The sequence below is a fragment of the Notolabrus celidotus genome, chromosome 20, assembly GCF_009762535.1.
Source record: "Notolabrus celidotus isolate fNotCel1 chromosome 20, fNotCel1.pri, whole genome shotgun sequence".
Lineage (NCBI taxonomy): Eukaryota > Metazoa > Chordata > Actinopteri > Labriformes > Labridae > Notolabrus > Notolabrus celidotus.
This window is the reverse complement of record NC_048291.1, coordinates 10,452,947-10,469,491: the sequence shown is the minus strand read 5'-3', so window position 1 is coordinate 10,469,491 and position 16,545 is coordinate 10,452,947. Positions and strand designations below refer to the sequence as shown.

Here is a 16,545-nt window from a genome sequence, read left to right as displayed (position 1 = left end):
ATTAAAACAGAATTGAGCACAAACAGTCTGAGCCCCTTCGGGATAAAAGACAAACCAGACTAAGGCCAATGTGTCTAAACACTAAGCTGGTATAAACTGCGCTTTTCTGAATGGGGCTAATCCAAAAATATTTTCACATCATGGCAGGCACCGGGGAGGGGACAAGGCGTCCAAGTGATTGCGTGGCATACAGCATGTTTGTTTAGACAGCCTGCTTCAAGACTGTTTCAAAATATGTCGAATTTTCTGTCACCTTCAAATCCGTCTCACTTACTCCACAAAAAACAGCATTTATCAATCGTACCTACAATCTTAAAGTAGATTTGTTAGTCTGACACTGTGTTAACTCTGGCTTTAACTATTAACGTTATATACTTTATTAAATATACTTTCAGGATGTTGGTAAAGGAGGAGCACGGGGACAACTTCTGCTGTGCATTTTTAAAAGCAAACTCAAGAACTTAACTGAGTTTTAGTCTTATAACAGTTTTATTTCACCATATTTTATCTATTTATTTATTTATTTATTTATTATCTAGATCAAATTTTATTCATTTTTTATTTAATTTTATTTATTTACTTATCTTAAGCATCTTGTTTTTTTTAATGGTTTAATATTTTTTTATATTTCATTATCTTAGAAATTTATTTTATTTTGGTAAGTTTAATTTCTTGTGTTGAGTCTTAACATCTTAATTTACCTCCAGTGTTTCCTCATTTAAATATCATTCAGAGTGTTTCCTCTGTTATTGTGTTCTTAACCTTAGGATTGTGGGGTGGGGTCTTTTTATTTTCATTTTTTTTATATCAGACAGTCAGACTCCATAACATCATTCAAATCCCAACTCCAAACTCACCTGTTCAAACTGGCAAATTCACTCTAACTGGACTCTGTGCACTTCACTAGTTTTTATTTTTTATTTATTTATTATTTCTTGTTTGTTTTAATGATGTTTTAATGATGAATGTTTTTATTCTCTGTAAGGTGACCTTGGGGGACTCGAAAGGCGCGCCAAATAAAATTTATTATTAATATTATTATTACAGCTCTTTTTTTTTTCTTTTCTTTTTTTCTATTTTACGTTGTTTTTATGTACATCACTTTGCGTTACAATGTAATTGTATGAAAAGCGCTTTATTATTAATGTCTGATTGATTTCTAACACATTTAATGTCCGCTGTGACGGTAGTACAAGTGAACACGGAATAACCGTGATGCATTCACTGCACTGTGGGAACCTATCACTCAGCCCGTAACTCTTGGTAAACTTAAAGGGGAGTGCACTTCTAGAACAATACTCTACTAAACTGATACACAGAATATATATTTGTTGTAAATTTAAATCAAATTATGCAAATTACCTCAACAAAAAAATTAAAAATAAGAATCTACAAACTAAAACTTCAACAAAAGACCTGCAGGTATTATTGCAATGCTGAGGTAGATGTTTTGATAAATCTACATTTGATGCACTCAGGTATAAGAGAGAAGAAAGCCAGCTGAATGTCAGTAGTTATTTTCCAACAAAAAAACAAAAGGAAAGAATAGCTACATTTCTGTTATTTTTATTCTCCTGGCTGAATACAAGTCCCAAAAAAATAAACAGCTTGAGTGGCTTCGTGTTGCTTTCTTTTAAAAGCAATGATTTTCAAGCTATCCAAAAAGACACGGTCTTAAATAATGACCAGGTCGAGCAGAAGCAGAACCTTCAGCCCTTAAGTTGTTGAGCATTAACTGAACAAATTGAGCTGGCATAAAATCCAGCCTTCCTGCAGTTCATTAATAAAATATCGGCCTGAAATAAACCTGATGTAGGAACTCGTCTAACATCACGCTGAGCAACAGTCTTACTACAAGCCGGCCATGAATCTGTGCGACACAGGCTGTCACAGTGAGGAGGAGATGAGCAGCATCGCTTAATCTCCCCGGGGGAGTATTAAGAAGGTGGCAGCGATGAATGACAGTCACTTGAATGCACCACAACATCTATCAGAGAAATAAACATGTTTGATTAATGTTTAAAATACTTGTCTTCTCTGACTTACAAATATCTCACGCTGTAAGACGCCACCTTGTCTTTTGGTAAAAGTAAGAAGATATACTTGGTCTTCAGGATTGCTTCCACAAACCTCTCCTCTGTGCTCAAGATTGCAACAGAGAAACAGTTTCTGTGGTGAAATATTGATGAGAAGAGGAATTAAAGATTGAACAGGTCTATAGTCAGGACACAGGCCCGGCAGATTCAGCTCGAAATGCAGATGTGTGTTTACAAATGTTAAATTAAAGCGTTTCTTACCTTGCAGTTTACATCGGGAAAGAGGTGGTAAGCACCGCTAAGTCGGATGTGGGCTGCTCAAGGTTACCCACAATTCCTCTGTGGTACAATTGTAAGTAAGTGAGGAATAAGAGAACTGAACAGCCCAGCCTACTAGACTGAATCAGCTTAACATGCTTGAATAAAAGCCACGGACTACACGATACCTTTAATCATTTAAGCTCATTGTGAGTCCAACAATACAATTAACACTTACACACATTCCTCACATGAGCTACTCGACTGTACTGTGATGGATTCACAGCTGGAGACGGGAGGAATACACAGCTAGTAACATTGACTGTATGAAAGTAGTGACAAAGTCCTTCAAGTGTCGCAGAGACTCCACTGGTTCGGCTGACCCTGCTAAATCTAAAGTAAGCGCATTTATCAAAACTGCAGGAAGTGACTTAGCAAACATGAATATCACAAATATAAGTAATCTAAATTCCTATTTGGACGTTTTTATCAGCTTTTGAGTTCTTAACCAGCAGGGACTCTATGGCGACATGGTGTTTACCTAAACTGTTAAGATTCAGGAGAATATCCAAAATCTTAAAACCAAGAGAGGCTAATCTTACATCGAAATGTGACAAATCTGTACCTTATAAGATCCACATAATTCAGATTTATTCACTCAATATTAGGGATGTAACGATACACTCAACCCACGATTCCATTCGAAACCCGGTTTTTGGTTCACGATACGATTCACTCACAATTCTCTCACGGTTTTCAAGAAAACTGGATTGAACTCAAAATTGAAATAACTATCATTTTACTTCAGTTCTCAGATATGGACAGTTGCGATATATATATATTTTTCTCTTATTTCTTTGGAAACAAAACTAAAAATGACCACACAAAAATACCCTGTTGGAAAATTTCAGAACAATTATCAAGAAATGGAAAGTGAACGATTCCAAATGAAAGTATTAAACATAAAAACAAATAAGGAAATCTCTTTAAATTAGGGATGTTAATTTCATGTATTCTCCTTGATTGATCTTTGGAAATGTTAACGATTAATTATAGTTAAAAAATGTTTTCCATGTCATAAATAATGCCAAATGTGTTTTTCCCCCCTAAATCAAATTTCCCTTCACGACACAGTGTATATATAACTGACTGCATTAAACAGCTACGGATCATATTGAGGTGTTCAAAATGTTAAACACGCTGAATATCAACGTGAGGAGCAGGCTCATAAATAACTTTGTTCTAAGACACATGGTCTGTGACTGATCCTTCAACATGTGGATTTACTGCAACAGGACAACTTGTTTGACTGAATCAAATTTTGGACTCACAGTGTCCAGTTTTCTTGTTACTTATTGAGAAAAATAACGCGGTAAGGTGTCAGCAGGGAGCACAACCGGGTCAGAATCAGTCCTGCGGCGGAGAAAAAAAGCACTCGTGGAGACCTGTCACTCAGCTGCAGCTCCAGCTGAGCATCTTCACTGTGCGCAGTCAGCTGATTCTGAAACATGCTTTAAACTTAAAACACCTCCACTCAGTGAGTGACGAGAGAGCAGCGCAAGAGACTTAATGTTATACAAGCAGAGTGAAATGCAAATAGCGCCTTCTACTGTTTAAAATAATATCCCGATACAAATTATGTTGAATCGATTTAATCCACCCTTATTTGCATCAATTTTTTACCGATTTGCGATATATCGTTACATCCCCACTAAATATTAACAGGTAATAAAATGAGCAACTGTTTCAGACAGGTGCAATAGTTCAGAGAGAAATCTGAAAATCTTTGCTTGAACAACCTGAGCTTCACTGCAATCCTGTAATAAACAAACAGCTGTGATTTCAAAGCAGAGACTCTGATTCAAACATCATCTGTATGTTCAAGCAGAGCAACAGGATTCCAGGCAGAGCAGGACACCCAGAGAGACTGCAGCATACGTCAGATATTAAAAACAGGAGCTGGGTCACGGCAGCGCTACATGGGATCAGTTCTCCTCAGTTAGGCTTTAACTGAGTCATGGGTTCATATTATGACTTGGCAGGCCCAACCAAATGACTCAACTGGTTTTTGGGACCAATACGGCAGGGAGCTGCCAGGTCTTATTTCGGTTCCACTGCATATTCTAGCAGGCATTCACGCAGAGGGGAAGCTGACCCATTTCTGCAGACTTTACCCACCAGCGTGCACAACAGTGGATGTCTGTACTTTCAGCTGCAAACAGGATGAAGGACGGCATTGTCTGGATGACGTGTTTGAGTTCAGCTCAGATTTGTCTGTCTGCTGAAGATTGAAGGCTCATCGATCAAATGAGAAGCCAAGGGATGTGAAGCCGACAGTGCTCAAAGCTGCCCTTGAAAAGACACATCTGCAGAAATTCATTCTCTTGTTTATCAAAATGTTACAAAATAATTTGGTATAAAGAAGTGCAATGAAGAAGGCAATTGGAGGAGCACTGATTGGAGCTTTAGCCCATGACAGCATTATAAAGCATGACTGGTTTGTTCAAGTAGAATCCCCCACAGCCTGGGGTGGTTGTCACTGAATCACTAAGCAATGTGGGGAAAGGTCAAGTCCAATGTTCACCTTGATTTACGGGGCAGACATGCCACCATCACCTGGTTGTTACTTCATTTTAAATGTCCCTTTAAAGTTGATGTGTGTAAACAGAGCACATGTCCCTGAAAGACCGGCTCAGCAGCTGACTTTCCAGGCTCAAAGTGTGACCTTACCCACATGCATTTATGACCACAACAAAAACTTAAAAAAGAACAAAAATCTTAATTTAAAATAGCATATGATCTGTTCACTGTGGTGAGTTAAAGTGGGGCAGAGAACAGGTTGCTATGTAATAAAGGCATAAAAAGCAAGTAAATATTGCAACATGAGTTTCCTGTATGTTAGATAATAATTAAGCAAAGGCCAATCATTGACTCACGCTGATAAGCTTGGAATGTAATACAGTTACACATTATCCACTCTACTATAGCAAAATCATGCTTATACATATTTCACACAAGGAAGCAGGTGGAATCAAGAGCGGTTGCACTGATGGAACGACAAAAACAGTGCAATAACACTGAAACCACTTCCTCGTCTTGAAGTAGATGTTTGCACTTCACAACATCAGAGTGTTGACCTAAACGGATGTACAGTTTAGAGATGCAGTCCACAATGTGAATCTGGAACCTGGTTGTTTATGTTTATGTACCCCTTCAATACAGTATGGCCAGGATTCAATTGGCCTCTGTGCTACCAAAACAAGAACTCTAATAAAGACACATTAGGGTTTCCTGTGCAAGGTCATAGGTTTGAGGGGTGGCACTATGATACGTTAGGGGTATGCACAGTAGCTGTTCAAACAAATAACACCTATGATTTTCAATAAAACAGGTTTCAACTAGGGATGGGTACTCGAGTACTCGGGTACTCGCCATTGACCCCATTATTCGAGTAGCATTTTGTTACTCGCACACCTGGCAACATAACTTGAACTCATACAGCGTTACATGTGTGGCCATGTGCTTTTTGTTTTCGCCTAACTGAATATACTAGGTAGGAAAATGATTAACGGGATATAAATGTATGACTTCTCCGGCCACGGCTTCAGCTTTAGTACACACCGAGCCAGATTTCAGCAAAAACAACTGTTTTACGGCAGCTACGGCAACTCTCTAGGAACATATTATTCCATCGAAAGCAAAAGCATAACAAATACAGTACCGTCGGCGACACCTGCGACATGTCAGTTAAAAAAAGTGATGTCTGGTAGTACTTCGAAAAAAACAATGAAGTTAATGTGCAGTGCAAGATATGTGGCGTTAAACTTGCATACCATAGAAAAATAATAGTTTGATGCTTAACCACATGCGCTTAAAGCACAAGGAGAAAACAGCGGAGACAGATAACAGGCAGTCTCGCATCACGTCTTTTGCTAGCCCTGTTAGCACACAACGTTGTGACGAAACCAGAGCGGAGAAGATTAGCCTGATAATAACCAAAATGGACTTTTATTTGTTTATTTGTTTATTTTTGTTTACGGTTAAAAAATAATAATAAATGCGAGTGCTCTAGTCTTTCACTAGGTAATTCGAGTAATCGAGTACAAGGATTACTGTAAATTCCCATCCCTAGTTTCAACCACTCACAGGGTCAGGTATCTGAATTGGTTCACATCAAGCGGCAACCTCCAGACGCGAGGTCCAAAAAAACGGGTGTAGTCTGGATAGCTAATTTCTCGTGTTTTTTTTCCTAACACTGCAATTTCAAAGATATTAAGATTACAAGTTTTCAATTATAAGAGGCACAGATGACTTGATTGACAGGCAGGAACACTGTAGCTGTTGGCGAGGACGCTTAAAGCCCACCTCTTTGCCTCACACTAGCTCAACAGCAGTTAGGTTGACTTCAACATATATCCAATATGATACCCGCCGACGATTTGCTTCAAAACAGTGCTTCAGAAACAGATGGGTGACATCACGGATACTATGTCAATTATTTATACAGTGTATGGTTCACATCAGGGAATGTGGTATTAAAGGATCTCTATAAATTAGTCCAATACATTAAAGGCACTGTATCTACAAAGTGATGACATTTGTTAAAACGTGAATACTGATATTTATTCACCTGTGACCACCAGATGTAACCTGATAAGGGGTTTAAGTGATGAAACTGTGCTCAATTTTATTTAAATATGTTTTGTTCATTCATTAACCACAACTGCATATCAAATTTTCCAATTAGAATCTGAAGAAACTGCAGGCGTCAGCTGTGTCCTGAAGAGGTTTCTGATCTTTCACTCTTATATAATATGGAAGAGGGTTTCCTGGATGAATACTCTTTCATTTGTCCTTAAATAAACATGTATATGATCACACCTGTGGCAAAACCTGTAATACAGGAAGAGTACCAAAACAAAGACATTACATAAGGGGGACTACAAAAAAAGATAAGTAGCAGTGTTTTCATGCTGGTAGGCCTACATCAACGCAACTGTTCCGTAAACTTAAGGAAATGTCAATGACCTGACCGACCCCGTGAAAGGCTAACACCTCTGTACCTGCTGGTTAAAGATATAAAATATATTAACCAAGTCATAACACTGCCGCCTTGAGACTGATTTACATGTGGTTAAGTTTGATGACATCTAAACCGGACTCTGTAAATGAGTATTTTCTGAGTTCTGGTGGCAGACAATGAAATGTTTTGAGCTAAGCAACTCGCTGTAATCTGTAGCTGTAGAGTCTGTAGCCTCTCTAGAATAATGAAGTCCACAGGTGAGAAGCTTAGGTAATGTGGTTCTGAATCAAGAACTGGTCCAATGTGGTCTAAAGGTGAAATTGCCTTTCTTTCCATTCAAGCAAATTGAGTAGGTATCATAAAACCATAGACTGTAAAAAATATGGACGTAGTATCCGTGACGTCACCCATCTGTTCCTGAGAGCTGTTTTGAAGCAAATCGACGGCGGCAGCCATATTGGTAATGCGGAACTCAACTAGGCAGAGTGTGACGTAGTGTGAGTCTCTTAGCCAATGGCTGTGTGTTCCCGACCGGGAGTCACGTCAGTTATGTCCTTATTTGGGCAAAACTCATAATCTTAATATCTTCTTAACCGTCACGTTAGAAAAAAATTCACCCCCCGTACAGTGTATGCCATTAGAGAGATTAGCGTTGTAGGGCCAAGCCGTTTTTTGAACCAGGCTGTAAACATGTTTATTAATGCTGCAAAGATCGTCTTTTTCCCATTCATATCTATGTGGTTTCCGGTGTTTCTGCAGCCAGCCTCAAGCGGATTTTCGATGTATTGCAGTTTATATCACTTCCGCATTGGCTTCATCGTTTGAGACCGGAGTTTGCCGCTTGCATTAAACTGACACTGTGGTCTTAAGAGACTGTAGCCTCTCAAGCACAGTCTAGTCTGTTATTTTAATTATTTTTATTTGAATCATTGCTTTAACATTTATTTATTTATCTATTTATTTTTTGTATTCATCTGATCTTGTTAACGCTACCTTATTTTAAACTTTTCTTTCCACTATTACTTATTTTATTAATTTTACTGTATTGCTTTTATTTTATTTTTAAGTATTTTATCTATAATCATGTGTTTTATCATTTTACCATTGCTGTTGTTTTCTGTCTCTGTTATTCTGTGAAGCACTTTGGGCTGCATGTTTTTATGTATGAAAGGTGTTATATAAATAAAGTTGAGTTGAGTAGTCCAGATCCGAGGAGCATATATTGGGGTTCCGGATCAATACCTGGTCTGATGTGGTCTAGACAGGGGGGGGAAAGAAGTGAAATTGCCCTTTCTTACCTTTTCACAAACAGATTTTACAAATATGAAACAGTGTTCGAAAAGGCTGAGGACTTTTTAAAATAATGTAGTCCAAATCGTACAAGTAAAGGTAGAGTGGTTTTGGATCAGGACCTTCTTTCCATAACATTCCCCTAGGTGAAATCGTCTTTCTTTCCATTCAAGCAAATTTAGCAAAGGTATCATAAAACTGAAACTGTGGTCTTAAGAGACTGTAGCCTCTCAAGCACAGTCCAGTCCAGATCTGAGGAGCATATTTTGGGGTTTTGGATCAGTACCTGGTCTGATGTGGTCTAGACAAGGGGGAGAAAGAAGTGAAATTGCCCTTTCTTACCTTTTCACAATCAGATTAAAGGTTCTACAAATATGAAACAGTCTCAGGCTGTGGATTTTTTTAAATGATGCAGTCCAAATCGTACAAGTAAAGGTAGAGTGGTTTTGGATCAGGATCTTGTTTCCATAACCTTCCCCTAAAGTTAAGGTGAAATTGCCTTTCTTTCCATTCAAACAAATCGAGTAAAGGTGTCATAAAACTGAAACTGTGGTCTTCAGAGACTGTCGCCTCTCTAGCAAAGTCTAGTCCAGATCTGAGGAGCAGATATTGGGGTTTTGGATCAGTACCTGGTCTGATGTGGTCTAGACAGGAGAGGAGGGGGGGGCAGTGAAATTGCCATTTCTTACCTTTTCACAAACATAATAAAGGTTTTACAAATATGAAACAGTGTTCGAAAAGGATTAGACTCTTTAAAATAATCTAGTCCAAATCTGACAAGTAAAGGTACAGTGGTTTTTCATCAGTACAGTGGTTTTGGATCAGCACCTGGTCTGATGTGGTCTAGACAGGGGGGGGTAAAGCAGTAAAATTGCCCTTTCTTACCTTTTCGAAACAGTCTCAGGCTGTAGACTGTTTAAAATAATATAGTCCGGATCTTACAAGTATAGGTACAGTGGTTTTGGATTAGGACCTTATTTCCTTAACCTTTCCCTAAAGGAAGCTACGAATAAGATGCTCACTTTAGCGTCCTCGATTGAAAGTGAAAGTCAAATGTTTCAGAAATCGGTGATTATCCTTAAAATAAACACATAGAATAAGGACACTGATATCAGTCTGGGAACAGGAAATGAAGCCAGGTTGTTGTTGTGTTGTTAGCTTCTAGCTGCTGATTAGCAACACCTACACGAGCAAATATTGGCTAACAGGAACATCTGTTAGCTAAGCAGCTGGATAGACATATGCTGTAGTAATCAAACAAACACACGCTGAGCTTTATATCAGCTTGTAGTTAAGTGTCTCACCTGATTTGTGATGATACAGAAGAGGGGCACCTTCACATAGACAGAACACCGACAGCAGAATCCCACCGGCCAGCAACAAAACACATCCATGGCGGCGGCTCTTCATCCTCCTAGCTAAGCTAACAAACTGCTAGCTGTGTGGAATCGTCGTCCTAAACTATAACAAGCTAATTTAACATTAAATTGAGTCTTTTAATCATAATAAAGATAAGAGTCTTCGCAGACTACATTAAAAACATGTCTTCTTTCTGTTTAGCGGTTGCGACTTACTGTTAGCAAGCTAGCTAGCCTGTCAGTGCTAACAGTTTCAGCTGACGACAGCAAACACTACTACGGAATATATCGTCCATAGAGACAACATGAACCCTCACCTCTCACGATCTGTCATAGTGACTGTATTTACCTGTGTGTTATTTCAATGAACACAGCTGAACGGTAATAATCAATAGCCCTGACTATCATGAAACACCTCTCCTCCAAAGCGCCATGTTCCTGTTCAACGTCATATCACGGAATGGGGCGTAAAAAGGGAAATGATTGACAAGTACTCCAACCAATCACAGCAAAGAATACCAACACATTTCACACACTGAGCCAATTATGTTATAGCTTTATTATCAGACAAGTAAATCCAGTTCTCTGTCTAAAAGATGAAAAATTGTATGCCCTTGTACTTGCCCAACCATTTCAGTTACTGTCAAGGAAATACGACCCATCTGTTAATGTGTGTCCCTGATCCTGTGATCAATCTTTAACTATGGTAAGGCAAGGCAACTTTATTTGTATAGCGCATTTCATACACAAGGGCAACTCAATGTGCTTTACATTAAAACAATACCGTTTTTTTTTACAATTGCTCAAACAAGATTTTGAAAACAGGGCCCATTTTGTCAAAACACTAAACACAATTCACACAGCCACACACACAAGTGTAGCAGAACACCTCAGATCCTTTGCAAAATGAAACACTCGTAAAAACTTTACACTCATTTCTCAAACCATATTTTGTTACTATATGAAACACACGTTTCATATGACTTAATTCTGTTTGAACCAGTTACATACTGCTGCAAACCTAAAACACTTTTAGCAATTCTACTCCTCAGTGATAAGAGTAATGTAAGTGAAGTACACAGAGAAAGTGCAAATATACAATACATTCACCAAACATTACACAAAACCAATGCTGCAGACTGATGAACATATCATTTATTTCTCTCTATAGACCCAAATTAGTCAACATGTCAACATGGAGAATCACAACAAAACATGTCTCAGTTTTCATGCTACTACAGTAGTGTGCATAACACGGTAAGCTCAGCAAATATCAGACAAACATCAAATACTGGATCCAGTTGCAGGTGAACTCACCTGCTGCATTTTTAGCTGCATTTTTATAGTGCTTAAACCTGATGGGTGTGTCTACAATTAAGCAATCATGTGTTTGTGCACCTGATGGCTGTGTTTAACCAATTGGCTCATAGGTGTGGTAATTTGACAGTCAGTGCTTTGGAATTGCAAGGAAGTGACATCATGATCTACTTCTGTGTTTAATGTATACAAGTGTGTGTATTGTTTTGCAAAAAGTGTGAGGCTGACACCATGCTTATAGTGGTGCAGATCTGGGCTGATGTTTTGCTCATTGAGTGTAAGGTTTTGATAATTGTGTAATACTTTTTTAGTGTTTATTCAGTCGTAAAAAACTGTAAAAGCATTGGAAACATTCAGACAAGCATAAAAGAGCACATTTAAAATGACAAATAAAATGAAACATATAAAAGAAAAGGAAAATTAGAAATATATAAGTAAGTAAATTAAAAATTTGCATTTAAAGCGAGTTAAAATGAGCTAAGATAGGAAGACAGTGGCAAATAAAAAAGTCTTAATCTTTGATTTAAAAGAGTTGAGAGTTGGAACGGAGCTACAGCTTTCAGGGAGTTTGTTCCAGATGTGTGGTGCATAATGACTAAACACTGCTTTACCATGTTTCGTTCTGACTCTTGGGACCAGTATCTGATGACCTCAGGGGTCGAGATGGTTCATAAAGTAGCAGCAGATCATGGTGCTTTATAAACCATCAGCAGGTTTTTAAAGTCTATTCTCTGACATACAGGAACCCAGTGTAGAGATTTAAGAACTGGAGTGATGTGATCTATGTTAGTAGAGCATTCAAAAGATTGAAATAGCAATCATACAAGTGCAATGATGCTGGCTGATGGACCACAATTTTTGCTTTTTCTTCCGTGAATGTCTATGAATATTACTGGGGGTGAGATTTATTGGGAAACTTGGGTGTGTTCCACCATCAAAACATAAGGCAATGAAAAAATATAACTCTACTTGGATCACAATAAAATAAGGAAGATGCTCGTTCACATTCAAGTTGTTGTGTTATTGATCCAAATTAAAGACAACGGTACCTCTTTTTACTTTAATTTGTTGTGTAACAAATTAAAAGTCACTGAAATAAGAGAGTTGGTTTATTCATGAGATGTGATTACACCAATGAAAAATAATATGTAAACACATTTTATCATTGCTTTTGAAACCATAAATTCATTAATTTCTATTTATTATATAGAGCTAAAACTTACAACATAACAATTGCAAATATTTTTTTAACCAGTGTGTTTACTATGTTTGTACAACAGAGCCATTTGTTTATTTTTTTTACTATATTTAAAAATACCAATTATTATTACTGATCAAATTTCTTCAGTAAACCTCCTTATATGATTTGTGTGATGATTATTTTTTAACATGAAGACAAGCATAAGTATTAATAATTGTTGTTGTAGGAGAGGTAGTAGGAAAAATATAATAAATATATGTTCATGAAGATCAGGTTGAATTGTTATTATTTGTCCCTATATTTTTAGTTATCTTGTTTTTGTGAAGTTTCTTTGCTTTGTATGAGTGAGGAGATTATCTGCTCTGATTAACTGATGAAGGGGGAGGAGGATGCACTCTGTGGCGTGGGGGAACTCTCCTGGGTTTGAGGAAATACGTCAGGTTGCTTCTTGCACTCTGGAACACGAAGCTGCAAGAGAGAGCATCGCTGGCTTTTAGGCACCAGGCAAGAAAGTGAGACAGAGATCTGCACATCATCGGCTTAGAGAGTGAAAACCTCACCCGAAGCACGGTAAGTACCAAGCTTTTTGCAAATTCATGTGCACTGCAGTGTTTGTGTGATGATTGCTGGCAGTTGTGTGGATGTGTGTTTGTGTTTTTGAACATCTAGGGTGTGTTGTATTTACAGAGAGGCATGGAAAACATAGATGTCCAACCTTCTTTGTGTTTGTTCTTCTAAGTTTACTTATTTTGTGAAACAAGCTCCGACTTTCTGGCACACTCATAATATTTAAAACCTTTCATACAATTAATATATCACATAAATGCCCTTTTTCTTTGACAAAAAAAGACCTACATCTCTTGTTATCTCATCTTTTGTATCTTACTGTCGAAATGACACACTTCTCCTATAAAAAGCAACACTCTTTTTTTTTTGGAAAGTGCAGATGTGCCTGCAGACTAAACACAGAGAAATGATAAAGCTTAAGTTCTGACTGTTTGTATCTGACAGGAACTGTTACCTGACAGCAGAGAGCACCTGCACCTTTGTCATTTACTGTCACTTTGCATTCCTTCCGTGCGTTTGTGCTTACATCCCTCAGGCAGCTACAGAAGACCATGGCATTTGCAGGGATGCTGAGCGACGAGGACATCAGGGCTGCAGTCCAGGCTTGTCAAAGTGAGTCACACACACACACACACACGCATGCATACAAAAAAACACACTCACATGCAGAAACACACTTAACAAGCACCTTGTCACTAACACTTACCTTAGAGTAAGCAGTTTTACATTCATTCACATATCCCAGAGAGAGAGACAGGCTTAGTTAAACCCACCCCCACTCCCACAGGGGATACCTGTATGATATGTTGGTCACAGTGGGGACAGGGAGCTTGCAGGTAACCAGGCAGCAATGTGGCAGGAGAGCTGTTACCACCAAGATACCACCGTGTTTATGCTGAGCATTCACACAGAGAAGCCCAAATCACACAAGCTCTCACATCCCAAAGCACTTAATCATTTATCTCTGGCAATTATGTCTGCATGAGGAAGCAAACACAGCTCCACTGCTTCAACTGAAACCAAATGTCAGTGCTTATATGCCCTTTATTCAAGAACCTACCCCATTTTAAAGTTTTAGAAAAATATAACATGCAAACGTTGGTATCTATACTGCTTTTTCTTCTTTTTGCACGTCATAAAGACAGTGGTACATATGTTATTTATTTATTTCAAGAAAAGATAAAAAAAAAGGGAACAGACAAATCACCTAAGGATGCAAGACCCATTTTTTAAGTTGTTTTCCGTTTTCCTCCTTTATTTTTAACCAGAATGTAAATTTATCAATTTATAATCCTGCAGCTCAAGGAGTTTTTCAGAATATTTTTTTTAACTACACGCAAGAAAACCTTCCTTAATCAGATGTATCCACTTTGTATGGCTTTAAAGAAATAAAAGGCTCTCAACATTTAGTTTGCAATAGACCCATGGGCAATACTCAGTGTGCTTTGACTGTTTCAATGGCATAATGACATCCCGGATAATGGTCAAAGACAGTGATGCGCTACAGGGTGTGTATTGCTAAATGTCACCGGTTGAAGAATGAAAGTCATCTGAGCGAATGAGTAAATGCGACAGCTCTTTTCAGCCCCTCACCACTCTGTCTCTCTTGTCATTCTGTGATGGACCTCTCACTTCTACATCTGTCCTCTCTTTCTCCTGCTCCCTCTTCATCTCCCTTTCTCTCTTTTTCTCTGTAGCTCCAGGCACATTTGACTACAAGTCATTCTTTGAACAAGTGGGGCTGACCGGCTTGTCTGAGGCAGATGGGAAGAAAGTGTTTACAGTTCTGGACCAAGACAGGAGTGGATACATTGAAGGGGAGGAGTTAAAGTAAGGAAAGGGTGTGTGTGCATGTGCGTGTGTTTGTTTTCAGGGCTAGAAGAAGGATACTGATGGGTGTGTGAGTGTGTTTGTGCATGTGTCTCACATTTGTGTTACAGCCCTCAGGCTGAGGTCACTGTATGAATGGAGCAGCGTATCCACTGTGAATGAATTCAGTAAGTCTAGTGAGTGAGTGATAGAGAAATGCCCTAGAGGGGGTGAAAAATGCCATCAGTAAAGATAAAGTCCACACTGACACAAGCCTGAACTTATCACTGATATTTTGTTATGCACCTCTCAGGCTGTTCCTGCAGAATTTCTCTCCGGGGGCGAGGGAGCTGACCGCGACTGAGACCAAGGCTCTGATGGCTGCAGGAGATAAGGACGGGGATGGCAAAATCGGGATGGAAGGTGGGTGCATTTAAAACATCTGTAAGAGCTGCCTGCCAATGAGAATGGAAGCAGTTGGAACACTGGAGCTGTCCATTACTCAGTGCTGAACGTGCACTCTATAAAAAACCCATGCACACAAACCAGCCGACAAAATAATCTGCAGCTTGTTTAGTAATCTGTCCTGATTTCTGATTTCTGACTGAATGCACTGTTTGTCTCTCTCCCACAGAGTTCTGCAACATCCTGAAGTAAAGAGAATAAATATGTATGACCTCAGCTGTCTCTCCCTATTCTAAATAAAGGATCTCTTATGGAAATCCAGACTTTCCGGATTGTTGGATGCAATGACCAGAAACCTCAGATATTGTACCTGCCTGCTGCTCTTCCTGTTGATGTGATATAAATAAAGTGTGAAATGTTTGGTGGTCAGACAGCTTGAGTTGGATATTCATTGTGTGTGTGTATGTGTGTGTGTGTTGAATCAATCAGGTTCCTGGTATGAATTAATAAATTGACTGAAGATGAGATATCACTTTGTGCCGTTCCCTATTTTTTTCTTATCAAACATATTAACTCTGATACTACTGCAGTGACATCCAATATATATGACATAAGAATCATGCATCCTGACAACATTTAAGAAATATGAGAGGATACAGAATATGTTTAGGATGATTATTCGAGCCATATTTTCTGAAAATAAAAAAGTTAAAAGTTAAAGGTATCAAGTTAAAAAAAAAGATAATCAATACATACTGATGGTGGGTTATTATTGAAACTATAAATACTATAATATACTTAGCTTATCTCGCTGTTAGTCAGTGCTCTAGTGGGTAAATTTAACAACAATGGCCACTTTAACATCATTGTGGCAGTTAGAAATTGACTGCTATGAGCAAGCTCATGTCATTAACCAGTGGCCTGTATGATTATATGTTACGATTAATTCTGAACTTGATTAAAAAAAATGGAAAGCCACTCAAAACAATCTCACAAATTTGAAGCAAATCGTTTGTTAAACTTAATTGAAAAGTATCTTTCTCCCGTCCTATATTTTTAGGAATACATTTTCAAACTTTAGGACACACACGGTTTCTTCCCCAAATTCCTGGAATTTTCTTAGCAGGACTATTACTGCCTTCTACTGGACGGTTTCCAAATTCCTGCAAAACCAGATATAGAGACATAAACCACCGCAGGTTTATGTGGTCATTTCAAACGTTTAAATGACCAAAACAATAATAATCTGACATTAAAATTCCACATAGAGGTTATAAACAA

The 16,545-nt window shown here is 38.3% G+C and overlaps 2 protein-coding genes across 3 annotated transcripts in view; one reads left to right on the top strand and one right to left on the bottom strand.

Moving 5' to 3' along the window:
- lmtk2 (lemur tyrosine kinase 2) overlaps nt 1-10,434 on the bottom strand; it is a 38,048-nt gene extending 27,614 nt beyond the window's left edge. The window contains exon 1 of the mRNA XM_034711895.1: nt 9,912-10,434. Within this exon, the coding sequence (XP_034567786.1) occupies nt 9,912-10,017 (106 nt within the window). The 5' untranslated portion in view covers nt 10,018-10,434. The remainder of the gene's footprint in view (nt 1-9,911) is intronic.
- Nucleotides 10,435-10,546: 112 nt separating this feature from the next.
- pvalb5 (parvalbumin 5) lies at nt 10,547-15,697 on the top strand. 2 transcript variants are annotated; one of them, XM_034711668.1, is made up of 6 exons: nt 10,547-10,671; nt 12,863-13,053; nt 13,586-13,662; nt 14,748-14,880; nt 15,173-15,282; nt 15,494-15,697. In XM_034711668.1, exons 3-6 carry the CDS (start codon nt 13,602-13,604, stop codon nt 15,514-15,516), a joined length of 327 nt encoding a protein of 108 aa, XP_034567559.1. In that variant the 5' UTR covers nt 10,547-10,671; nt 12,863-13,053; nt 13,586-13,601; the 3' UTR covers nt 15,517-15,697. The 2 variants fall into 2 exon arrangements, with proteins under 2 accessions (XP_034567559.1, XP_034567560.1); XM_034711669.1 differs by lacking the exon at nt 10,547-10,671 and having other exon boundaries at nt 12,850-13,053.
- Nucleotides 15,698-16,545: the final 848 nt, after the last annotated feature.